Below are 22,014 nucleotides of genomic sequence, written 5' to 3'. Positions count from 1 at the left end.
ACACACACAAAAAAAACTGCAAATTCAACAAAAGGTTTCTGCATAAAACCAAACTATTACACAGTGCAGCACTTTTGCAAAGAGTGCTCATTTTGAAATGCAGTGACGTTTCATAGGTCACAGAGTCAGATCTCCTTGCATGAAAGGAAACACAACCCGTCTCACCTGAGGCGCTGTCTGGGAGTCTGTCTGTCCTTGCTACAGCACAGGTGACCCAGGTAGTAAAGAGGGAAGATGGCACAGTTCCAGGAAGTGGAGAACCAAGTGAGGGTGAATGGGACATTCAAGCGTCCGACGGTTATTTTGGCCAACTGAGTGCAGCCTGTCCAAGAAACACAGATGCAGATCACCACAGCGACACCCCACAGTGCTCTGCGCAGGTGGACTGCAGTCATATGCATACAGCAGCGGAGCCTCTGCAGCCTGTTCCCACAATCTGATTTGACTGTTTCTGTGGCAGAATGGCCATCTACCTTCACTTCCACCTTCTCGCTGTTGGGCTGGTCCTCCCCTGCAGATACAGACAATATAATTGCATAATACAATGCCATAAGTATAGCCACAGGCATTTAATCGCATCAGCCCCTCTTTTTTTTTTAGCAATAAACTTTCATGCAGAACATTCAGGAGAAATTTGCATAACAAAAATGATACTAACAAATCTGAAATACAGTACATAAGAGATATGTAATAATATAATTTCAGAACTGTAACTTTAGTAGGACAACTCACAGTAAGCACCTTTGTAATGTTGAAAACATCTGAAATTCAAACAATGTTCTGGAGTCAATATAGGTTAAGCACTTTTTTAGAGCATTGTTTTTTTATCAAGGATAATAGGTCATTATAGATACACTATTATTTAAAACTTTGTGGTCGGTAAGAATTTGTTAATGTTTTTGAAAGAAGTCTCTTACTGTATGTTCTCTAAGGCTGCATTTATTTGATAAAAATACAGTAAAAACAGTACTATTGTTAAATATTATTACAATTTTAAATAACCGATTTCTATTTTTATATATTTTAAATGTTTAAAAATGTATTCCTGTGATGGCAAAGCTGAAATTTCTGCAGCTATAACTCCAGTCTCCAGTGATCTTTCAGAAATTATTGTAATATGCTGATTTGGTGCTCTAAAACATTTCTTAACATTATCGATGTTGTGCTGTTTAATATTTTGTGGAAACTTTTTTCAGGTTTCTTTAATTCCTTAAATCATTTTTACTATAACATATTAAATTATACATATAAATTAAGCCCAAGTTTAGAAGAACAGCATGTATTTATAAATAGAAATATTTTGTAAAATTATAAATGTATTTACTGTCAGTTTTAATCAATTTAGTGCATTCTTGCAGAATAAAAATATTAATTTATCTAAAAAAAAAATCTTTCTTACCCCAAACCGTTAAACAGTTCTGCATAATAGCACATATAAAGTTACAATAGAGTTTCAGTTATAAAAAATATGGTCACAACTGTGAGATAAAAATTTTTTTATATTTTAAGAAATACAGTCAAAGTGTTTTTACTCCAGGGTGGAAACAGACCTCCATATTGGTGGCGTAATGTCATTTATCACAGACCACATTTCTGACTTGTCCTTATGCTTTTTTTGAAGTAAGACATATAGTCATACAACATTATAAAGCAAGATACAGGAATATTAGATATATGAATAATGTATTGCTGTCCATGATACTGAAGATGCAACACAGTTTCTCCTGCTATGTATATGCATTAATTGTATTACAAAGATTCTAATTTCTCCTTTATATACCATACTTTTGCCCCGTATGACCTGTAAGAGGACATTTAGCATGTACTGGCAAGAACCTGCCCGGTCTGAAGGACAGAACTGTCAGTGCAAAAAGGACAAGGAGGCAGACAGACTGTCCCCCTGTCAGTCAACAGAACAAGTGTCTCATTATCATAGTCAAACCACAGACCACAGTCTGGGATAGTTCATGTGATCTGTGTGCCAGCTCAGTGCTGCAAACATCGACCAAGGTATCAATTTGAAGGTGATGGTGAAGTAGTTAAAGAATTGACTTTTAAATTCAACCCTATACAGTGACAATATGTGAACTAAAACCATGCTGAACTGCCCAATTACCATTGTGAAATGAAAATGTAAGGGCTAATTGGATTGCACAAACCAATCAAATCCATTTATTTGGCATTTATGGGCAGGTTCAATGAACATCCGTCTGACCATCTCTCCATCGACTGCTGTATGATGTAAAAAAGCAATGTCAAACCATCGTTTTTATTGCATACAAGTGCCAGAGCTGGAGGAATTATTCTCTCACTATTAATTTTTAAAGATGCTCTGTTGCATCATTTGAACTCCAACATTGATGATGAATGATCTACTTACTTCAAATGCTCTAAACGAAAGTCTCAACATTTTTACTTTACTACTAACTATTATTTTGGAGAATCTGTTTACACCAAATATTTTTTATCTGTTGCAACTGCATTCACAGAAAATGTTTTACTCCGTTACAATTTCATGTAGACTAGTATACTAAAATACTACATCGGTAAAGTATATGTTATATGTCATTATGACTTAAATCTTTCCTCAATTATTTAAAAATAAAATCGGATTTTTTTCTTTATCCTAATGTGACTAACAAGTCGATCAATCATGTTCACATAAGTTTAACTTGTGCATGAGAGCGCACACAAATCGTATGCTTTGAATATGATGCAGTCAGTGGAGGAACGGAAATGAGAATTGAGAGAGACCTCATCTGCCCCTGATGACTCAGCAAAAAACTGGGCTCTGACTCAGTTACCTTCTCATGCATAGTAGAATAACTGACAGAGCTGCACGTCGTAACTCAGGCTACAGTGCTCAGCTCAAATACAACAATAGATTCATCAGGGGTCCCATTTGCTAAACGGATATTTGCAGAATATGCAAGACGTTTTTCTTTTGCCTGTGTCAACAGTATTTTAAAGTGCGGCCACAAAGAAATATTTGTGCGTGGGGTTGCAGAGGAGCTCAAATTGATGCAGGGGTGTGAAGCTGGTCTTTGATCGATGTGTTTACATCATAAAGCATAGATGTTAAACTCTCATATAAAAAAAAAATCAAAGATCAAAGAATGTATAGACAGGACTAGCAGATTGATGAAAGCAAGAAGAAACAATCCTCGCTGTAACCTTTAAGCCACATTTAAATTTTTTTAGGAAGGAGTCAACCAGATTATTTCAAGTGTCAAGCAATGCAAAGCACGTCCAAACAACAGACTTACATAATGCATGTAAAAGTTATATAATGCAATATAATGAAATTCATGTAATACTATTTTATTTCTATATAGGATACTTTAAAAGTTAAAGGGATAGTCCACCTAAAAAATTTTATTCTGTCATCATTCACTCACCCTTACAAACATGTCTACATGTCTTTCTTCTGTGGAACACAAAAGAAGATATTTTGAGAAATTTTCATGAACTGGATAACAAACATTCTTCAATATATTTTTAGGTTCCAAAGATGAACGTCATACAAGTTGAGGTAAGTGAATTATGAGAGAATTAGCATTTTTGGTTGGACTATCCCTTTAAGGTTAAAGAACCCTTATAGTTCTATATGCCCTTAACTCATATAATATTCATTCAATTCTTTACATTTAACTTATAAAAACACGCATGAATTAAGTATACCTCTAAGAGGTCCGTTCCGGGGCTCATAGCCATAGTAACCAGTGATCCTCAGGATCCGCTCTTCTATGGATGCGTTGTTGATGTACTCGACCGATCTCGATGACTTCAGTTCTTCACTTAGATCTTCATCAATGACGAGGGATTTCAGCTGTCTGATCCGAGGACTGATATCTGACAGGCGGCGCGGACTCATGTCTGAAGGCTTCCTCATTCCCCTGAAGTTAAAGAAGAGACATCAGAGCACAATGGATCTCTGCGGAAATGTATAGCTTAGAACCACCCTGCATGTAAACACACCGTCCACAGCGCAAACACACCGTCCACAGCGCAAAATCTTTTATATTTCTAATTCTAATATGAGAAATTATAAGCAAGCACCATTAAGTATGGTAATTTTCATACTTAATGTACGTGTGTTAGTTCATAAATAAATACATCTTATATTCAGTATATAGTTTAAGCACCACATGTAATCCATTATAGTTTATGGCATTTTCATTGATGCTCTTAAAAAACTTTATTTAATTTATTTTAGAAAATTATAATTTCCAATGCATATTATAACCTCCTTGTATTTCACTTGAACAAAATTGTTGGTTTGAAAAACCCTGTGAAAATGCTGTCTGTTATAAAAAACAAAAACAAAACAAAAAATATTTCTACATTAGACTGCAGTACAAAGAAGTGTAACAAATGAAAGCAAGTTGAGCATTAAAAATCTAAGCTTGGTAATCAAATCTGTCTTAATAAAACTCCTTAAAAGCATCATTATGCCATTAGGTTATTAAACTGTCACTCAGATTAGCTTTTCAGCACTTAATCAAATGTAAAAGATTCTACCTGTCTTTCGGAGGACACAGTTGAACACAGGGTGCTGGAGTCTCGTCCTCTCTCTGCATTGCGCCGGCACATCATGTGTGGGGATCTTGTCCCTGCAGTGTGGCAGCTTCACGGTCCACAGCCAGCTTTTGAAAGATGGCTAGCAGTGGGGGTGTGAGCCACTGTGTGTGTGGTGAGCAAAGGGTAGTTCATTGTAACTGGTTGGCACCTATTGATCGGAAGGGCCGTCTCCACCCCAGCACAAGCCCCAGTCAGGTGACCTGTGCTTAGCTAAGCAAAAACTTCTGACAGTGCCGTCAATAACCTCCCGACACCTTCCGCTGGAGAACGGCGTGGGGAGAAGCCATGAGGTCTGCACTCCATATGCTCAAAATTGAGCTTGGCACACACTGTAGCGGGACCTGACATCTAATGAGGCAGACTGGCCATGGGAGAGAGAGTTTAATAGAAAAATCTTGGGTGAGAACTATCGAAGTGCTCTGGTGGAGATTATTCACATTTACCAAGGACACACCAAAAGCAAAGTTTAAAGGAGACATTTATAAATAACAACTGCAGTATTCAATAGTTTGTTCTCTTCAAGGAGAACAGTAGTGTAATATGCCCCACAGGGCAAGATGACACTTCCTTTTTTGCCTCTGTACCATAGATTGTCTCATTTCAACACATTTAATAATGGATATGGATAGGTTAAATTATCTAATTTTGTGTTTCTGGAAAATAGTGATGTATAACATTGCATTATGCTGAATTATGCTGTCTATTTGTTAATGGGGTATTTGTGGAGTAAAAATACTGTTTTTATTTTAAGGTTAAAAGGTAAAATTAGACTGTTGGGCTAACATGGCTCCCCCATGAATTCATGGGGCAACTATTCAGTAACTCCATAAATTAGATGTACATTTCAGACATCTTCGCTATTCATGCAATATGAAATGATTCAGTTTGAATTCATAGTGTTGCTATTATGTCATAATTTCTTTAATTAAATTTATAATATTTATATAATATATAATTTTATATAATATATAATTTATATTCCTTTACATATTATACTTTATATCTTTTACTGGGATTCTGCTTTGTCTGTCTTTGGTCATTCAATTATTGAAGTAAATTCTCAAAAAAGCCAGACAAAATAGCTTTAACTCTGGTACAACACATCAAATTTCCCATAGGAAAGAAAACTCATGAGATTTCTTTAATATCTTGTTCTTTCTCCTAAATAGCAATGACACAAGTTCATGAGACAAGTTCTCCAAGTTCAAATGGAGATTATCGATCTTGCACTTCTCAGATTCTTGTAATCTCACTTTTTTATTCTAATTCCCAAAGAGATTTCAGATTGTTGAAACAGTTGGAAATTTCGATATGAACTGATATTGCAGCAATATCTAAAAATATATTTCTCATCAAATAATAAGCCAAATTATTTATAGCTTATTTATAACTTTTGGGTTAAAAATTTAATGTAAACATTTAACCCAACGGTTGGGTTAGTCCATATTTGACCCAAAGTTGGGTTGAAACAACCCAGCATTTTTTAGAGTGTATATATATATATATATATATATATATAGGAAAATAAAATTGGCATGTTAATAATAAAATTGGCATCATTCATTCATTCATTCAGTGCTTCATTCATTCATCATACCTAAACCAACAGATACTAACATGAAAACATTCCGGATATACTCAAAAAAGAGCATTTTCTCATGATATGAAGGAATTGTTCACCTTTGGAGAAGCCCTGAAATATAACCTCCTATATCGCCTCATCTAATGCTGTGATGATAATGAATGTGACATTTAGATGAATGTCTAGGGGAACTCAAGAAGGTCTCTTATAGTTTCATGTGCTCAACTTATTGAAATTTGTCCTGGTCAAGTTTAACAAGGTGAGCACAGCTGCAGGGCCTTGTTAACATAACCTCGGCTCAATTTCAGCACCACTATTACAGGATGGCATCAAATTCACTTTCAAACAGCAGAGTAAATATCTCTTTTAACAGCACTGAGCAGGCATCCTGTTAACAGACTGTACAGCTGCTCAGAGTTTTAACACACATATATAGCCACGCAAAATGATCAAAGTAAACAACTCTGAGAGGTGAAGGAGATGTGTTTGGATTACATTTGATATGTGCTGCAAGTTCTGTTTCAGTTCCCTTTCAGTCGGTCACTCTCGACGTCACGTCGGATGACCGATGAATTGGGATCTCGCTTATACTCACGCTGTGATCAGCAGCAGCTGGATGCAATAATCGCATGCCAATGTGCATTGGCTCGTTTAGTTTACACTCGAAGTAGATTGGTCCCTCTAAGCGAGATCCCAATTCGTCGGTCATCCGACGTGACGTCTCCGTTCCCTCCTTCAGGGAACGAGGGTTACATACGTAACCGAGACGTTCATATGTACAACGTCTTGCTACTGGCTGAAGAATAAACACAATACAATTAAAACTTCTACAGAATAACCAAAATCTCCAGTTTATTCTGTTTAGTTAAGAGTGCGACTTTAGGCATGTGCAATAAAATATAAAAATGAAAACTGAATGATAAAATAACATTAATTTCCTTCAGCAATATACCCAGTCACTCATAAGAACATATACTGATGCACTGATGTGACTCATGTTCTCGGCTTACAATACAACAGTAACGGCACTCAATGCACAACAGCACCTTTAGGTGGTGGACAATGCCTAATGCAACTGCAGAAGAGCCAACATGAATAAAGCCGTAAACGTAAAGAAATTAAATATACACATTTTTGATTGTCTGATGCCTCTACTAAAAATATACATATTTTTAAATTCCCTTAATGAGTGAATTACAGAATGTGTCACTAGGAATGTCATCAGGGGACCTGCCCCTGTCTATTCTAAATATCTAATGAAAAAAAAAAAGACTAAAGGCTGGAATACACTACGTGATTTAAAAAAAAAAATCTGAACAGATTGTTAAACACCGGCATTGTACATTTGCAGACTTTGAATAGAGTTAAGGCTGGAATATACTATACAACTACTGATTTTCAAAACTTTCCAAAAACACAATAAACTCACTCAGAAATGTGCCCCTTATTGCTGACAAATGAAAACAATGTTCTAAAATTGGCTCAAAATATATAAACATTTGATATTCTCAGATTGGATGGAATCTTAATTTAAAGCTAAAAAAAAATCTAGTATGTGCCCATCATACACTACACAATTTTCAGTGAAATCTATCAACTCTGACTGCCTAAAATCAGTAGACTTACTTTTCCAGACAGCAAATCAGGGCAAAAAACATTGTATAAAAGTCATGCAGTGTTTTCCAGCCTTAAGCAATATCTACAAACTTAGTAACCTGAAAACATGATTTCCATTAATACATCTGTAAAACTATAATAGAGGATATGGATCCCTTTATGTCACCTAACAAGAACAGCATAAGAAGTATGTAATGCTAGTCTATGACCACTTACCAGTTAACTATTTATATTTAGAAGTCATGGATGGATTTATCATTTACATACACACAAAAACACACACACACACACACACACACACACACAAAACCCTGGTCACAAAATGTTTTTCTGTTCAGCAGCAGCATGAACCATGATGTCCTATGATATTATGTATTCTACAAATTCATACAATCCTTTTCCACAATAAATCACCTTCAGCCTGTGTTTCAAGTATTCATATAAGGTTTCAGTTAACTTGACAGCAGAGTAGCCTACACTAACAAATTACAATACATTTGTGCTCTTAGCGGAGATGTTTCAGAAACATTAATGTGTCAGGTTTCTAGACACAAAATTTTAGGATGCATCATCGGCCCATTGGTCCATTGGAGGTAGTAGTAGGTGAGGCAGAGATTATGTCATCAGGAAACACATCAGTTTTATCCTCCCTAAAAGAGGCTGCCTGGCCGGACACAGAGAGGTGATCATGATCCACAATGTTTAGCTGGTCTTCTGTTTTTTGTTTTCTCAGGTAGAACATCTTCCTGAGCTTCTTCAGCTGCTGAAGTTCACAGAAGGTTTCCAGAACCACTAGCATTGCGATCAAGCCCAATATCAGGTAGACTGTAGAGGAGAGAGGCAGGTAAGATTAAAGAGGGCCAGAGAGCCTTATGGGGTCTGCGGTGATACTACAGGGGGTGTTGGAAAATTAATTGTTTAAAAAAAATGTCACAGTGCAAACGCTAAGTTAACAAAGCAACCTAAGATAAAGTTCAACCAAAGTTAAAGAAACTAAAGTTAAAGTCCAAAGCTAAAGTTCTGCTACTGTACATGTTTAATTGTCTGTATCACATACCATTCAAAAGTTTGGGGTCAGTTAATTTTTTTTACAATTAAATTATTACTATTGTTTAACAAAATGCATAAAATTATTCAAATGTGACAGTTAAGAATGTTAAAAATGGTTAAAAAATCAATTTAAAATAAATGCTCTTCTTTTGTTCTTATCAAAGATTCCTGAAAAAAATGTATCTACAAAAATATCAACAGCATAACCATGTTACTTGAGCACCAAATCAGCATATTAGAATGATTTTTGAAGGAGGTCAGTGGAAGGTCACACTGAAGACTGAAGTAATGGCTGCTGAAAATTTAGCTTGGGCATCACAAAAATAAATTACATTTGAAAATACATTCAAATAGAAAACAGCTATTTTAAATTGTAATAATATTGCACAACATTGCCATTTTTACTGTATTTGTAGATCAAATAAATGCAGCATGAGCATAAAAGACTTCGTTCAAAACCATTTTAAAAATCTTTCCAAACCTTTAAACAATAGAGCATGTATAAATGTAAGAAAGAAAAAGTAAAATGTATATATGTACATCAATAATGTTTAAATGAACTGTGCACTTACATGTAATGCCCAATTTATAGATTTCTCTGAACCTCTGATGGTAGCCCTCTCCTGGTACATAGTCGCCTAAGCCAATAGTACTAAGAGAGATGAAGCAGAAATAGAAGGACTCCAGAAAATTCCAGTCCTCTTCCAGTACTGAAAAGATGATAGCAGGTATGAGGAAGAAGCAGGAGACGATTATAATGGCCAGCAGGGAGGCGTGCAGGGCGGCCAGCAGAGGTTTGGACATGCCCCAGCGCCGGTGCAGGTACTCCACGGGCCTGCGGGTACTGAACTCCATGATCCTCTGGACCACTGCAGTCAGGAACAGCAGGGTGAACGGGATTCCCACCACTGAGTAAATGATGCAGAAGGCCTTACCACCATCTGAGAGAGGAACGGTGTGGCCATATCCTGGAAAAAAACACATGAAGCTCTTTGAAGGGGTCTTTTCATTTCACAGGTTGATTTTTTCCTGTGGGTTAAAGGTCATAAAAATGTATTTGACTGAAATGTACTAAAATATTTTACTCATTTTATATTCTACCAAAAATAAAACTGTTCTAGATGATGAGTTGTAAGAGAGGGACAGTTGGGAGAACTCCTTAATGAAAACACTGTTGCATTGTAATTGTATTTATGATTACTACACTGAAGAAAAATAGTGACGAAACAATGAATTTTCATTCAAAAAATGATAAAGAAATGGCAAGTAACACATTGAATTTTACAAGAAATTTGTAAAACATACTCCAATAATCTTTGTTTTATTTACTTTAACTTCAGTCTACGGTATAGTGATTTTCAGGTTGAAATTGTGTATAAAGCATAATAGTAACTGTAAATATGCATTTAGCCTAATCATGGGAGTGACGTATTTTATGTTTAGATATTTGAGATAAGGTCATTGGGCTAGTTCTGGATATTTTTGACTGCCCATTGGACAAATTTTGTTTTGCAGATCTGGCAATCCTCATCTCATCTAGCATTTTACTCAAATGAACCAGTTAATTTTGTTTTAAACACCATCCTAATCACATAACGAAAAGTTACCAGGAATGTCAAGGGTGTTACCTGTTGTAGTACTTAAATCCTGCTGGATTAAGTTACATAATCCTTGGAAACACTACACACACTGCATGCTTATCCAGTTCAGACATCCTTCAAATCACCCACTGCAATGAATTAAAAAACCACTAGGGCTCCTAAGGGGCTGTAAATATGTGAGCATGCACTTATTTTGCTTTATTTGTAAGAGTGTCATAATAAATACAGTGAAATCTCTAAACATTTTGTGACTTGTGAAGATGATCATCACCATTAATACAAAAAGATTCAAAAGTGGCCCAATTACAATTATGTTTTGTCTATAGTATTATATCTGTTTTATGATATTTGGTATCATATTTGCTACTTTTTTTGCTTATGTTTAATACATCCTGAGCACTGACCAAAATGTTAATGTTATCGTTATTAATAGAATAGTTATTAACAGCTATAGTTATAGTTATTAACAGTAACAGCCAACAGCATAACACTGCTGGTCATTTGAAACAATGAAGCCCATTATAAGCAATTTAGTCTATGCAGAATAATACTTTTTTTCTAGAAGACTTACATATTTTTATTTCATGTGATTGCATATTATTTTGCAGAAGTGCTGGTTATTTATTTGTGCAAAGCTTGTTTAATGAGCAAAAAATTACTACCAACTTTTTCTTAGAAGGATATGCAAAATGGAGTCTAAATTCCCAGTGTATCCTATTTTATTGTTATTTATTTTTATTTTCCCCTTTGTAGTATGTTAAGAATAAAAATATTATCACAGTCTGTATTATATGTTTGTACGAGATCTTGATATATTGCAAGGCCCATAAAGCTTTGTTGACTTTTGACTCATTATGAAAGGAGGGAGAGAGACAGACTGCTCTAACCCATTAAACACAGTAGGCAGGTCTCTTTTCTTGAGTTACATCCTTGTTTTAAAGCATATTTAGTCTATATAAAAGTATTATTGTAAATGTTGGGCTGTTTAAAAAGGCCACATCATACTGTACAAGCTTTTCAACCTTCACAGGCTGACGTCAGCAAATGCTTTTATCAGAGATCTCAGAGAGGACAGGTCGACCTTACAAATGACACCACACCGGTGTTTTCTACCATTGTGGGTAAATGATTGTAAAGAAGGACTTACCTGACTACAGACAGTAAATAATATCATGTAAATCAACAACTGGGTTAGAACACAAAAACAATCCTATTATGGCTATTTATTATTGTGAAGAGAAAGTCTGTTCTCACCTGTCGTGGACAGCACAGTGCTGGCGAAGAAGAGGGCTGATGTGAAATCCCAGTTCCAGTTAGTAGTAGCATTATTGAGAACCGACACACCGTAATTACTCGCTTCTAAAGCTCTGGTGAGAAACTCCTCCAGTCTTTCTTCGGACAGACATTCATTATCATTTAGAAACTGCTGCCTCACGGTCCGAAGCTCTTGCCGAAGCTGCTCTTCATACGGCAGCTCCACCGCGTAAAACACTAAAGCACCGAATATCAGATATAACACATACGCCAAAACCAAGACCAAGAAATACCACGTAGACCTGTAACCTTCTATGACACGCACACACGAACTTCCAGACAGACACTGAAGCATCGTCTCTGCGGGAGAATTAATACAGGTAGTTGTATTACAGGAATACACTTGTTTCTTACAAATAAAAGGGAGCAAACACTCTTACAGCTGTCTTTTGATTATAACTTCCTGTTTGTCCCCTGCCGGTATTGCGGAGCTGATGTGTCGGATGATCAGTAGAAGCGTTTACTAATCGTACTATGGCGAAGGGTTTTATTAATATTCATGAATCCACCACTCGCCTGTGGTGGAAGGTAACAACGCGACGTCAGCTCTACCTAATTAATATTTATAAATCAAGCCATCGCCATTGGATGGTTACAACGGGCGTCAGAGTTATCTGATTAATATTCATGAGATTGCCTTCGCTGTAGTAGGATTCCTATTTTGCGTCAGGCTCATGACGTCTCGTTCCTCCACGCCTCATCTTACTCAGATCAGCTCTGTTGATTACATTTATCACGGTAGGGCGCACCTAGTAAGGTAAACTTGAGGAATTTGCGTTTAGAAGACAGATACAGTTGAGCAGCTGTCTCAATGAGAGGATACTATAGGCTAAGTGAAAGTGACCCAGGCCATTAGGGTCAGCAGCAACTGCTTCGAAGACATACATAGGCTATTCTATTACCTGGTAGAACAGGTTTGACCAGGTGGTGATAGGATGGTCTTATGGGATGACAAAAGATTTGATTGAAGTGACCTCAAACAAAAGTGTTGTTGGAGCTTCCCATGTTTCCTCATGTGTATCAAAAAGCTTTCACGTGTAGCAATGGTTATGAATAGCCAAAACTCTTGTGGTTTCTGTGAAGGGCAGTTGTGAAGTGGTCTGTCTGCATTTAAGAGTTCAGTGACCTGTTTCAGTGTGATCAATAAATGTAAATGAAGTCAGAGTAGCCTAGGAAAGCACCATATAAATGTATCATAAAGGTAGTCCATACAACTACATTTCAAATTTCTTGAAGCCATTAGCTGTGTGACAAACAAAATGTCATAACGTGATCAGTTTGTTTGATAAATGAATCATTTAGAACGGTTTCGCTATTCAACTGATATATTGAAAATATTCTACTAAAGAGAACTATTCAGTCACAAAACCTGAAAGTGCCAGTTCATGTTTTCTGATTGAATTGTTCTTTTGAGTCAGACATATTCGATACAAGACTGAATAATTCATTTGTGAATCAAACTGATCTTGTCCTCGAGTCTCAAGAAGAGCTAGGATGGATGTCAAGATTTTCAAAAGAATAATGATGTAATTTATTCCTTTCCTTACAAAAAGCTATTGTGTGACTTCAGGGCACACAGAATTTAGCACATAAGTTGCATCAATCACGTTTATCATAATTTTATGATGCTTTCTTTGTCATGTTGGAGTTCAACAGCCCCTGTTCTCATTCACTTCAAAAATTCCCCTTGCGTGTTCCACAAAGGAATAAAACTCATGCAAGTTTGGAACAACAGGATGACAGAAATTACTTTTTTTTGATGAGCTACCCCTTTAAAGCATCACATTGTTTGCGTTTTGACAATTTCTTCATTTTAAAAGCATCACTCCACCCTGCACAGGCATTATGCAGGAGATGATTATCTCAGTAAACAGGTCTGTGCACATTTTATAGCTAAAGCTGCTGATGCACAATAGCAGTGGTTAATACATCTGAGATCATCAGACTGCTTATGTGGATAGTGTCATACTTGTGTGTCATAGTCTACTCACAATTTCTTCATTTTAAAAGCATCACTCCACCCTGCACAGGCATTATGCAGGAGATGATCATCTCAGTAAACAGGTCTGTGCACATTTTATAGCTAAAGCTGCTGATGCACAATAGCAGTAGTTAATACATCTGAGATCATCAGACTGCTTATGTGGATAGTGTCATTCTTGTGTGTCATAGTCTACTCATTCCTCTTTAAACTTTTACTGTATTTAAATGTTTTACAATCACAAACTCTCTCAACAATGCTCTTGTCCTCATTTTGTTTTAATGCCAGATTTCGTGAGTGGCTGGACAGTTTGATGTGACAGCTGTACTTCCTGTGCCTCTTGCCATTCTGCAGATTTGCTGCATCACTGGATGACTGTATGCTTCATTCTTGGTACTGAACAGAAGTCAAACTCTGAGAGCTTCCTTTTTTATATTCTGTTCTGCTCCTTTGGGTTATTTCTGGACGATCGAGTGAAATGTGAGACCTCTGGCCAGACCTGAGCGCCAATGTAGTCAAGGATGTTGCTCTCACACAGAGGCACAAGGCCGTGACACAGAGCCAGTGTTATTGTTACACTGCTAGTGACATGTTAGAGCTAATCTGCTATGACAATTATTTACATAAATGTCACTGACAATAAGATTAATAGGGAGTTATGTTATTGTAGTGGAAAATCGCCAGATATTCGCCGATAATCTAATGATTCTGCACAATGAAAAGTAAATCTGGAATAAAAAAATATTAATTAAAAACATTTATTTATTTAACAAAATGTTGAACTACTTTTTGCTTTTATAACCATGCGCGAAACGCAACAGAGAAAAGACGCAATGTGCATTTTTGCATAAAACAGCAGCGAGGTGCAGTGTAAAAACGTATTCACAAAGAACGCATTTTTGCGTTTGAAAACGCGAGACGCAGGGTAATGGAATGGAACAAGCATTAATACAAGCTGAACAACTTTTAACTTGAGCCCTGCGTTTTTAGACGCGAGTGCAAAGGTGAAAAACGTCCGTCTAGCTTATGTTCACATAGAAACACAATGGGAAAATAGCGCGGTGAAATACAAAAACGCGTTCTTATATGTAAACGGTCCCTTTAATACCCCACTGCAGAATAAGCTGAGCCATAAACACAATATGGAAAAAGACACATCCTTGCCAATATTCAGATTTCTGCTTCAACATGGGGGTTTTCAGTGACTGAACTTTAAATTATTGCATTTGATCTCCCGAGTTCTGAATATGTGGTAGCATCATTTTATGCAAGCTCCGTTTAGGACCACTAGAGGGTATTGTGACTCCAAAAACGGGGAAAATCACCTTTAGATGTTTGTAGAGGTGTGTTTCAAATGTCAGATCCAGACTCTGGAAAAGTGTCTAAAACCTGGTCTGGTTATTCTCCAGACCATGTTTTTGAAAGCATAGCAAACTCTTTCGGTGACCTTAACACTTATATTTGCATTCCTCTACTGTGAGTGGAACAAAAAATAGAAGTTTAACCTGCCACATCTGTAGAGTTCTAGTCCTTTAAAGTGTCTAGAACCCTGTCAATCTTACACCTAGGTATAATTTATCACTCCTGTTTCATGGCCACAGACCTTTGATGTTTCTCTGTCTACTGTACTTCTCTGCCTACTGTGGTTAGAGTTATATTTTAAAAGCTTGTGATTTTCATGTTTAGCCACTTTAAAAACAGAGGAAGTTGCTAGTTATGTTTTGAATTGTTGGATTGTGTACTTTCTGTTTTACGAGGCTACCATTAGGTTATCACCTACCGCTTAAAGCCATTTTCACATGCTTATTCCATTATTCAAATAAGGAATGCTATTTCCATTACTCACTTGTGCCTTAATAATAGTTTTTAGATCTCGTAAAGACTTGTGATATTTCCTACGTCAAAGGGAGGACGCAGAATGAAGATTAATCGGTGGCTTTGTCGACACCGTTGATCTACACCTATGCGCATAAAGGAACGGCAGAGAAGCATAAATGCTTCAAAGCATTCCAACTTTGTTTTAGTGCTTCACAGAAGGCCCTTTTCTTCCAGGTACTGGCTTAAAGGAAAGACAGATGAAATGTCAGCACGCACATAGGGATTAAATGTCCTGTTTGTTGAAAACAAGAACTTCCCCAAAATCCAACATGAGGTTACTTCATAAATCAAAGGAGATCATGTTGTTAGTCTCCACCTATCCTTGTCTTTAGTCTATCATTTGTCTCTTGCGTGGCACAGCCTGCTTATATTATTCGCTGTAACCATGGCATAGCCACTCAGTGTGTACGTACTCAGCTTTACTTTTTTTTCAATGTCATTGATTGGGGCCACATGCGGCGTTTACATGCATATGTTTCAGGTTGAGTACAGGAGAAGCCTCCTGGCCCAACAAGTTCTGCGGTTCACTTTGGACATGTAGGCTGTAGTCCGGACTCAGAAAAGACATCCCTGCCGGCATCTGGAAAAGCCATCCCTGCCGGCAGGTCCACCCCACAGGGGCTCTTTTGCTGGGTCTAGTCCATGAAGAGCTGTGGTAAGCGCACTGCATTCTGTAGACTCCTCTGAGAAATAAGTCTGCATTACCTCTCCTGATTTATATCGCCCATTTTTAAGGCCACTGGCAGAAAACTCAGTGGCATTCTTGTATGCACTTTGCTGTGCAGTTAATGTTAGAAAGACTAAATAAAGAACAACTAAAAATGAGAAAGTACTGGTTTCCCCAATTTAACCCTCATAATCCATTTGTGTCTAAGACCCTAAAGTCATCTGAAATACAATTCATTTGGGTATATTTTTCAGGCTATTCTGCTGGCTACATTATCTCTATCTATCTATCTATCTATCTATCTATCTATCTATCTATCTATCTATCTGTCTGTCTGTCTGTCTGTCTATCTTTCTGTATGTCTGTCTGTCGTTTTGAATGAACTTGAGTCATTTTGAATGCTTGAATGGCTCAAAAGAGTCGTTTTTATGTGAATTGGTCAATCTGTATGCTGTTGATTCACTGAAAAGAATCAGTTCATAAGAGTCATTTGCTTCTGAATCATACTTCACAGGTTGCACTATTTGTTACTGCGTGCAGCCTGTGATGATTACTCAATAAAAACATGATTTTATTGCCAATATTTCACAATGCATGTGCTTAATCTCACACTCATCGTAGCTGTAGATTCAATAATGTTTTAGATTTAGTAGCACATGTGGGTCGCCGCTGAAGCACAATCGGTGCACAGTAAAAAAGATTGAGCTTGAAATGTAATCAATATTGAGATTAAAATGTGTTCAAATAAAGATTTTATGGAGCCCTTAAGGGGACATGGTGATGAAAAAAATGACATAAGAAGGAAAATTATATTTCAATGCTTTTGTGTTCTCTTGCAAAAGTATTGCATTCACCCAAGAAACTCTCTTGCAAATCATTTGCATTTACTCACATATAGTTTTTCCTGCCACTGCCTATTATTGTCATCACAAAAGTTTTGCAAGCAAATGTAAAAGCATTGAAATAGAATTTTTCATCCCATCTAATTTTTTTAACCATTTCCATGTCCCTTTAGGGGCTTCAATTGCAATTAATCTGAAAACGGATAAAATGAATTAAAAATGAATGAGAAAAAAAATAAGAGGCTGGAGAATTTTACTCTTAAACAGCAGCACCCCACAGAGATTTGCCCGTGAAGTTAATAACCCGTAACACGTTGAGAGCCTGCTTTATGTAAAGCTTTCCTAATTTAATCTGCCACCTTCTTTCATGACCTCAACGCCATTTTTTGGTGTTTTGAGTGCAGAGCTAATCGGCTTCGCCTCTCAGACAGATGATTGGCTGGGTTACACAGAAATGTGAAAGTGGCTGGTGTTTGAAATGTGCTGAACTTCCTCCATGAGCTCATCTCATGGCCAGCATGTGGCAATGTTAATATCCTCTTGATCTACCCTGAATCATACATCATCAATTTGCCATGCCTCTGTGCGACAACTGAAAAGATGCATCTGTAATTTGCTCTGAAATGAATACTCGGTCTTGTGGTCCCTCTATTTTCAAAACATTGAAACTGGCACCCTTGCAGCATTAATTCATCTTTATTTGCCTGCCAATAGTGAAGTCAGACTGGTGTCTTTGATTAAGCTGTTTGCACTCACATCAAACGCATTTAAAATAAGCGTGTTACCTTTGCAGATCACTTACACCTTTATGTGAATGAATGAAACAACAATTTTGAACTCCTTCCCCCTTTCTGTTTTTTTAATCTTACATAAAAAATTGTCTGCCTGTCAGTAAAGTACGATTAATGAAGGTAATTAATGATGGCCGATCTTTGTTTCTCTGCTTTTTGTGAAGATGTTTAGAAAACATGAATTAGTTTAGACATTTCTGGGTCAAGAGATTTGTTTAACTGGCAAAACTGTTGTGATATGCAAACTTTTGCTTGAAATAACCTTAGACCTATAGGAAAAATATGCAGATGAGTAAGCCAATGTAATTAAGCATGTAATGGCCACAGAGTGTGATTAGTGAGAGCTCAACCATTGTTGTGACAATTCAGTTCCTCTCGCTCTACGGGTATCTGCGAAACAAGCTGTTGTTTTTGGTCACAACATTAGTAGCTGTTAGATGAACCAATAGCAGAACATGTGTGAAAGACATTTAGTCTGCTAACTGGTCACTAATATCTGCCAATTTTTGACAATTGACTTGTTTTTGAATAAATGTTCACCTTAGGTGAGCTTATGGGATAGTTCACACAAAAAATTAAAAAAAAGAAGATATTTAAAAAAAAAAATGTCGTAGTGTTTTTTGTCCATGCACTGAAAGTCAATGGGGTCCAAAACACTAATGGACCCCAATGACTTTGGACAAAAAATAAAAGTCGTTAGAAATTTTGATATTTGTATTTGATAACTGGAGTCATGTGGTTTATTATAATCAGCTGTTCGAACTCTGATTCTGACGGCACCCATTCACTGCAGAGGATCCATTAATGAGAAAGTAATGTATGTAGTGCTAAATTTCTCCAAATCTGTTTTGATGAAGAAACAAACTCGCCTACATCTTGGATGGTGTGAGGGTAAGTAAATTTACAACAAATTGTAATTTTTTGGTGAACTATTCCTTTAAGGAATTGTCTGAGCCTCTGTTGTGTTCTTTCGAGGAAAACTTGTTAACATTCTTACATTGTGCGTTAATTAGTTTGCTCATCATCCAAATATTGAGGTCACTAAAAAACAACTGGGCGGCCCACATTACATCACTTTATTGTCTTTTATGTAATCACTGCATCTTTTATGTGGTCACTGCAGATGATGTAGTAGTTCATAAACTTCCAACTTTGCCCCCAATTTCCATAAAATATTTTTTACTGCATCACGGGTTCATCCTGCCACATATGGCAGGCTTGTGTTTCGAAAGAGGAATTATAAAAACATGGAAAATGGAAAATGTTTTCTTATCCGCCTTCTTGGCCTCTGCAATATTCTTCCAAAACAGGATGAAAGTAATATTTTAAGAGATGAGTATAATTAATTAACTTTGCAGGTAGTCATTTTGGGTCTTGAGAGAGGAAATGCACTGCTCAGATGGCTGCATATTGATGTTCAAAAACAGCACTGGACCGTTCTACTCACCATGACCCATTAGTCTTCCACACTTGACCCCTGCTGGAACTAGAATGACAACAGCAGACAAAATAATTTCAAAAACATACTCATGTGATAAAAGAGTTCTCATCGCTCTTTCTGCACACATTTGACCTGCAACAATATTTCTAGGCCAGTTTCCAAGTTTTGTAGGACTATGTGGATTATTGGAAATGGTTTTGCTTCAGTAGTTTGGCTTTGCACTCACTTGCACAGTCACACGGTGCACAGGCGATAAAGGTAAAAGTGTCAAACTTTCCATTTCTGCGACTGAACATCTGAACCATCTCTTCCCAAACAATATCAAATTCAGAAACCTCAGGGGTACTGGCTTGCTGTTCCAGTTGACCTCCAAAAAATGGACCATTAGTTTTTGATATGTTGAGCAGAAGAACTGTTTTCAACATTGAAAATAATAAGCAATGTTTCTTGAGCAGCGAATCAGCATATTAGAATGATTTCTGAAGGATCATGTGACACGGACTGGAGTAATGAATGCTGAAAATTCAGCTTTGCCATCACAGGAATAAATTACATTTTAAAACATATTTAAATAGAAAATAGTTTTTTAAAGTTGTAATAATATTTCACAATATTAATGTTTTTAGTCTTTCAAATAAATACAGCTTCGGTAAGTATAAGAGATTTCTTTCAAAAACATAAAAAAAATTAATCTTACTCACCCAAACACTAGTAACAGTAGTAAGTACCCCAATTTTTTTTATTATTATTTATTTAAAAATGGTTAATTATATGTATATGTAAATATTTAAGTAAAATATATTGAGATTTTCCCATGTGCTATTTTTATCTAGAAGAGGAAACTATTTCTGGCCTGTCCTGTTCATAAATTTCAGCTACTGTATTTCTTGCATTTTATCACTTTATTTATTATATATTTCTGTCATTACAGTTCTTTTTCATAATGATGAATATGGCAATAAAGAGTGGGATGCAGTAACGCCTTACAATTTATTTATATGAACAGTAAAGGCAAGATGCCTTAAATTCAAACCCTAATCCTAAAATGTTGGCAGATTTATGGCTTTTGTTAGCTTCACTTCAGAAAATCTCCAATACAAAAGTCATGAGAACATCTCATACCATAATATTGAATTGGCTTTGACTGAATTGGATAATTTTTCTGAGAAAGAAGAATAAAGAAGAATAGAGAAACCGTTAATATGAGGTAAATGGACCTTGAAACAGTGTTGTTGTTCAAAACAGTAAAGAGCACCGTGGTCCTGCAATATTTAAAGTGTTTTATTTTATTACCTAGATGCTTCAATCATACAAAATATTGCAAAAGCTTTAGTTTTTAATGATGCTTTCATGAAACAGAGACTTAACAGCATTCTTAGAAGCTTCCTCTGAGATCTATCTCTTCCTTTCTTACTGTTTTGTGCCTGTCCCTGGAACAAGAACTGCATCTGATCTCTCCTCAGGAGACACACTGCTCAGCTTCCTCCACGTGAAAAATTATGGCAGAAGCATTAGGTCCATAATGCTGTCTGTGTGATTGGGTTTGCAGTGTACCGTGAGCACAGCTGGATCTGTTTATAGGCCTACTAAATAATGGTAACACAACATCCAAGCTTTAGAGAGCGTCATTCATGTGCATCAAGTACAAAGATGACATATTTCATGATGCTCTCCAGTGTCTAAAAATTCTCTGCTTTCAAAAACCACAGGTTCCCCACATGAAAGATAACAGAATCAGCTTCAAATACTTCATATGCACGTCTCCGTGTCTGTTCGCAAAAAAATCTGTTTTTCCCCTGTTGCTATGTGGCCCGATCATTAGATTTAACACAGCACTTCCCCTTAATTATCCCCTAATTGCACAGTTGTGTCAGCTGCATACACACGAAAACACACTCACACTCGCATATCTTTACCACATCAGCCTGCAAAATGCTCTGTAGCATCTGAAAGCAGTGAAATGTGGGCACTCTTTCAGAGACAAGAATTACTGGAGGACAGCATGCCGCCTTAATTCTACCAAGCACTGTTTTCCCCTAAATGCTCCAAAGAAAGCCCAGAGGATCACCAGATGGAAGACAGAAAAACACTACCAAAATTGGACATGGTTACCTCATTTGGAATGGTTTCTAGGAGTCCATGCCTCCGTTTGCATTAATGAATTAAACCACAAATTGAATTAAGAATAGATTCATTAAAGATGCACTTAGTAGTGTTTTTTATTTGGCATACTATTTATACGCACTTTCATGAGATCCGGTTGTTGTTTTTTTTATGTTGCACTGGCAACTTACTCTTAGCAGCATGGATCACTTAGAAAAAGTAGCTAGTTTTTGGTTCCCAATGCCATTGCAGAAATCTGCTAAACAGTAAGTAAAAGTGTCATGTGATTAGTCATGTGATCTCAACATATTGCACTCATGAGGTGACCCAGACTCAAAAGAAATATTTAGGTCTAAATTTAAGATTTATGTATTTGAATAGATATTGCATTTAATGAATTCCCATCCATTTGAATTGCACAATTCTAACAATCTAATAAAATGAATGTTAATAATGCACATTGTCAGTCATACACAAATGAAACAGGTAAGACTTCTGAAGAACAGTATATTAATAAACTGAATGTGTTTTAAATGAATAGTAATCAGGTTTATATATTTATCATC

The 22,014-nt window shown here is 36.5% G+C and overlaps 2 protein-coding genes across 2 annotated transcripts in view; both read right to left on the bottom strand.

Moving 5' to 3' along the window:
- LOC107702433 (putative thiamine transporter SLC35F3) overlaps nt 1-4,580 on the bottom strand; it is a 13,262-nt gene extending 8,682 nt beyond the window's left edge. The window contains exons 1-3 of the mRNA XM_016504756.1: nt 4,522-4,580; nt 3,682-3,896; nt 166-511 (exon numbers count right to left, since the gene is read on the bottom strand). Coding sequence (XP_016360242.1) covers nt 166-511; nt 3,682-3,896; nt 4,522-4,580 — 620 coding nt within the window. The remainder of the gene's footprint in view (nt 1-165; nt 512-3,681; nt 3,897-4,521) is intronic.
- Nucleotides 4,581-7,014: 2,434 nt separating this feature from the next.
- Nucleotides 7,015-12,197, bottom strand: LOC107702432 (potassium channel subfamily K member 1-like). The gene is made up of 3 exons (XM_016504755.1): nt 11,686-12,197; nt 9,403-9,798; nt 7,015-8,605 (listed from the first exon to the last, which is right to left on the bottom strand). Exons 1-3 carry the CDS (start codon nt 12,038-12,040, stop codon nt 8,349-8,351), a joined length of 1,008 nt encoding a protein of 335 aa, XP_016360241.1. The 5' UTR covers nt 12,041-12,197; the 3' UTR covers nt 7,015-8,348.
- Between the last annotated feature and the right edge of the window lie 9,817 nt (nt 12,198-22,014).

The sequence above is a fragment of the Sinocyclocheilus anshuiensis genome, unplaced genomic scaffold (assembly GCF_001515605.1).
Source record: "Sinocyclocheilus anshuiensis isolate Anshui unplaced genomic scaffold, SAMN03320099.WGS_v1.1 scaffold190, whole genome shotgun sequence".
Taxonomy (NCBI): Eukaryota; Metazoa; Chordata; class Actinopteri; order Cypriniformes; family Cyprinidae; genus Sinocyclocheilus; species Sinocyclocheilus anshuiensis.
Note: the sequence above shows the minus strand (reverse complement) of the source record. Positions and strands in the feature narration are given on the sequence as shown.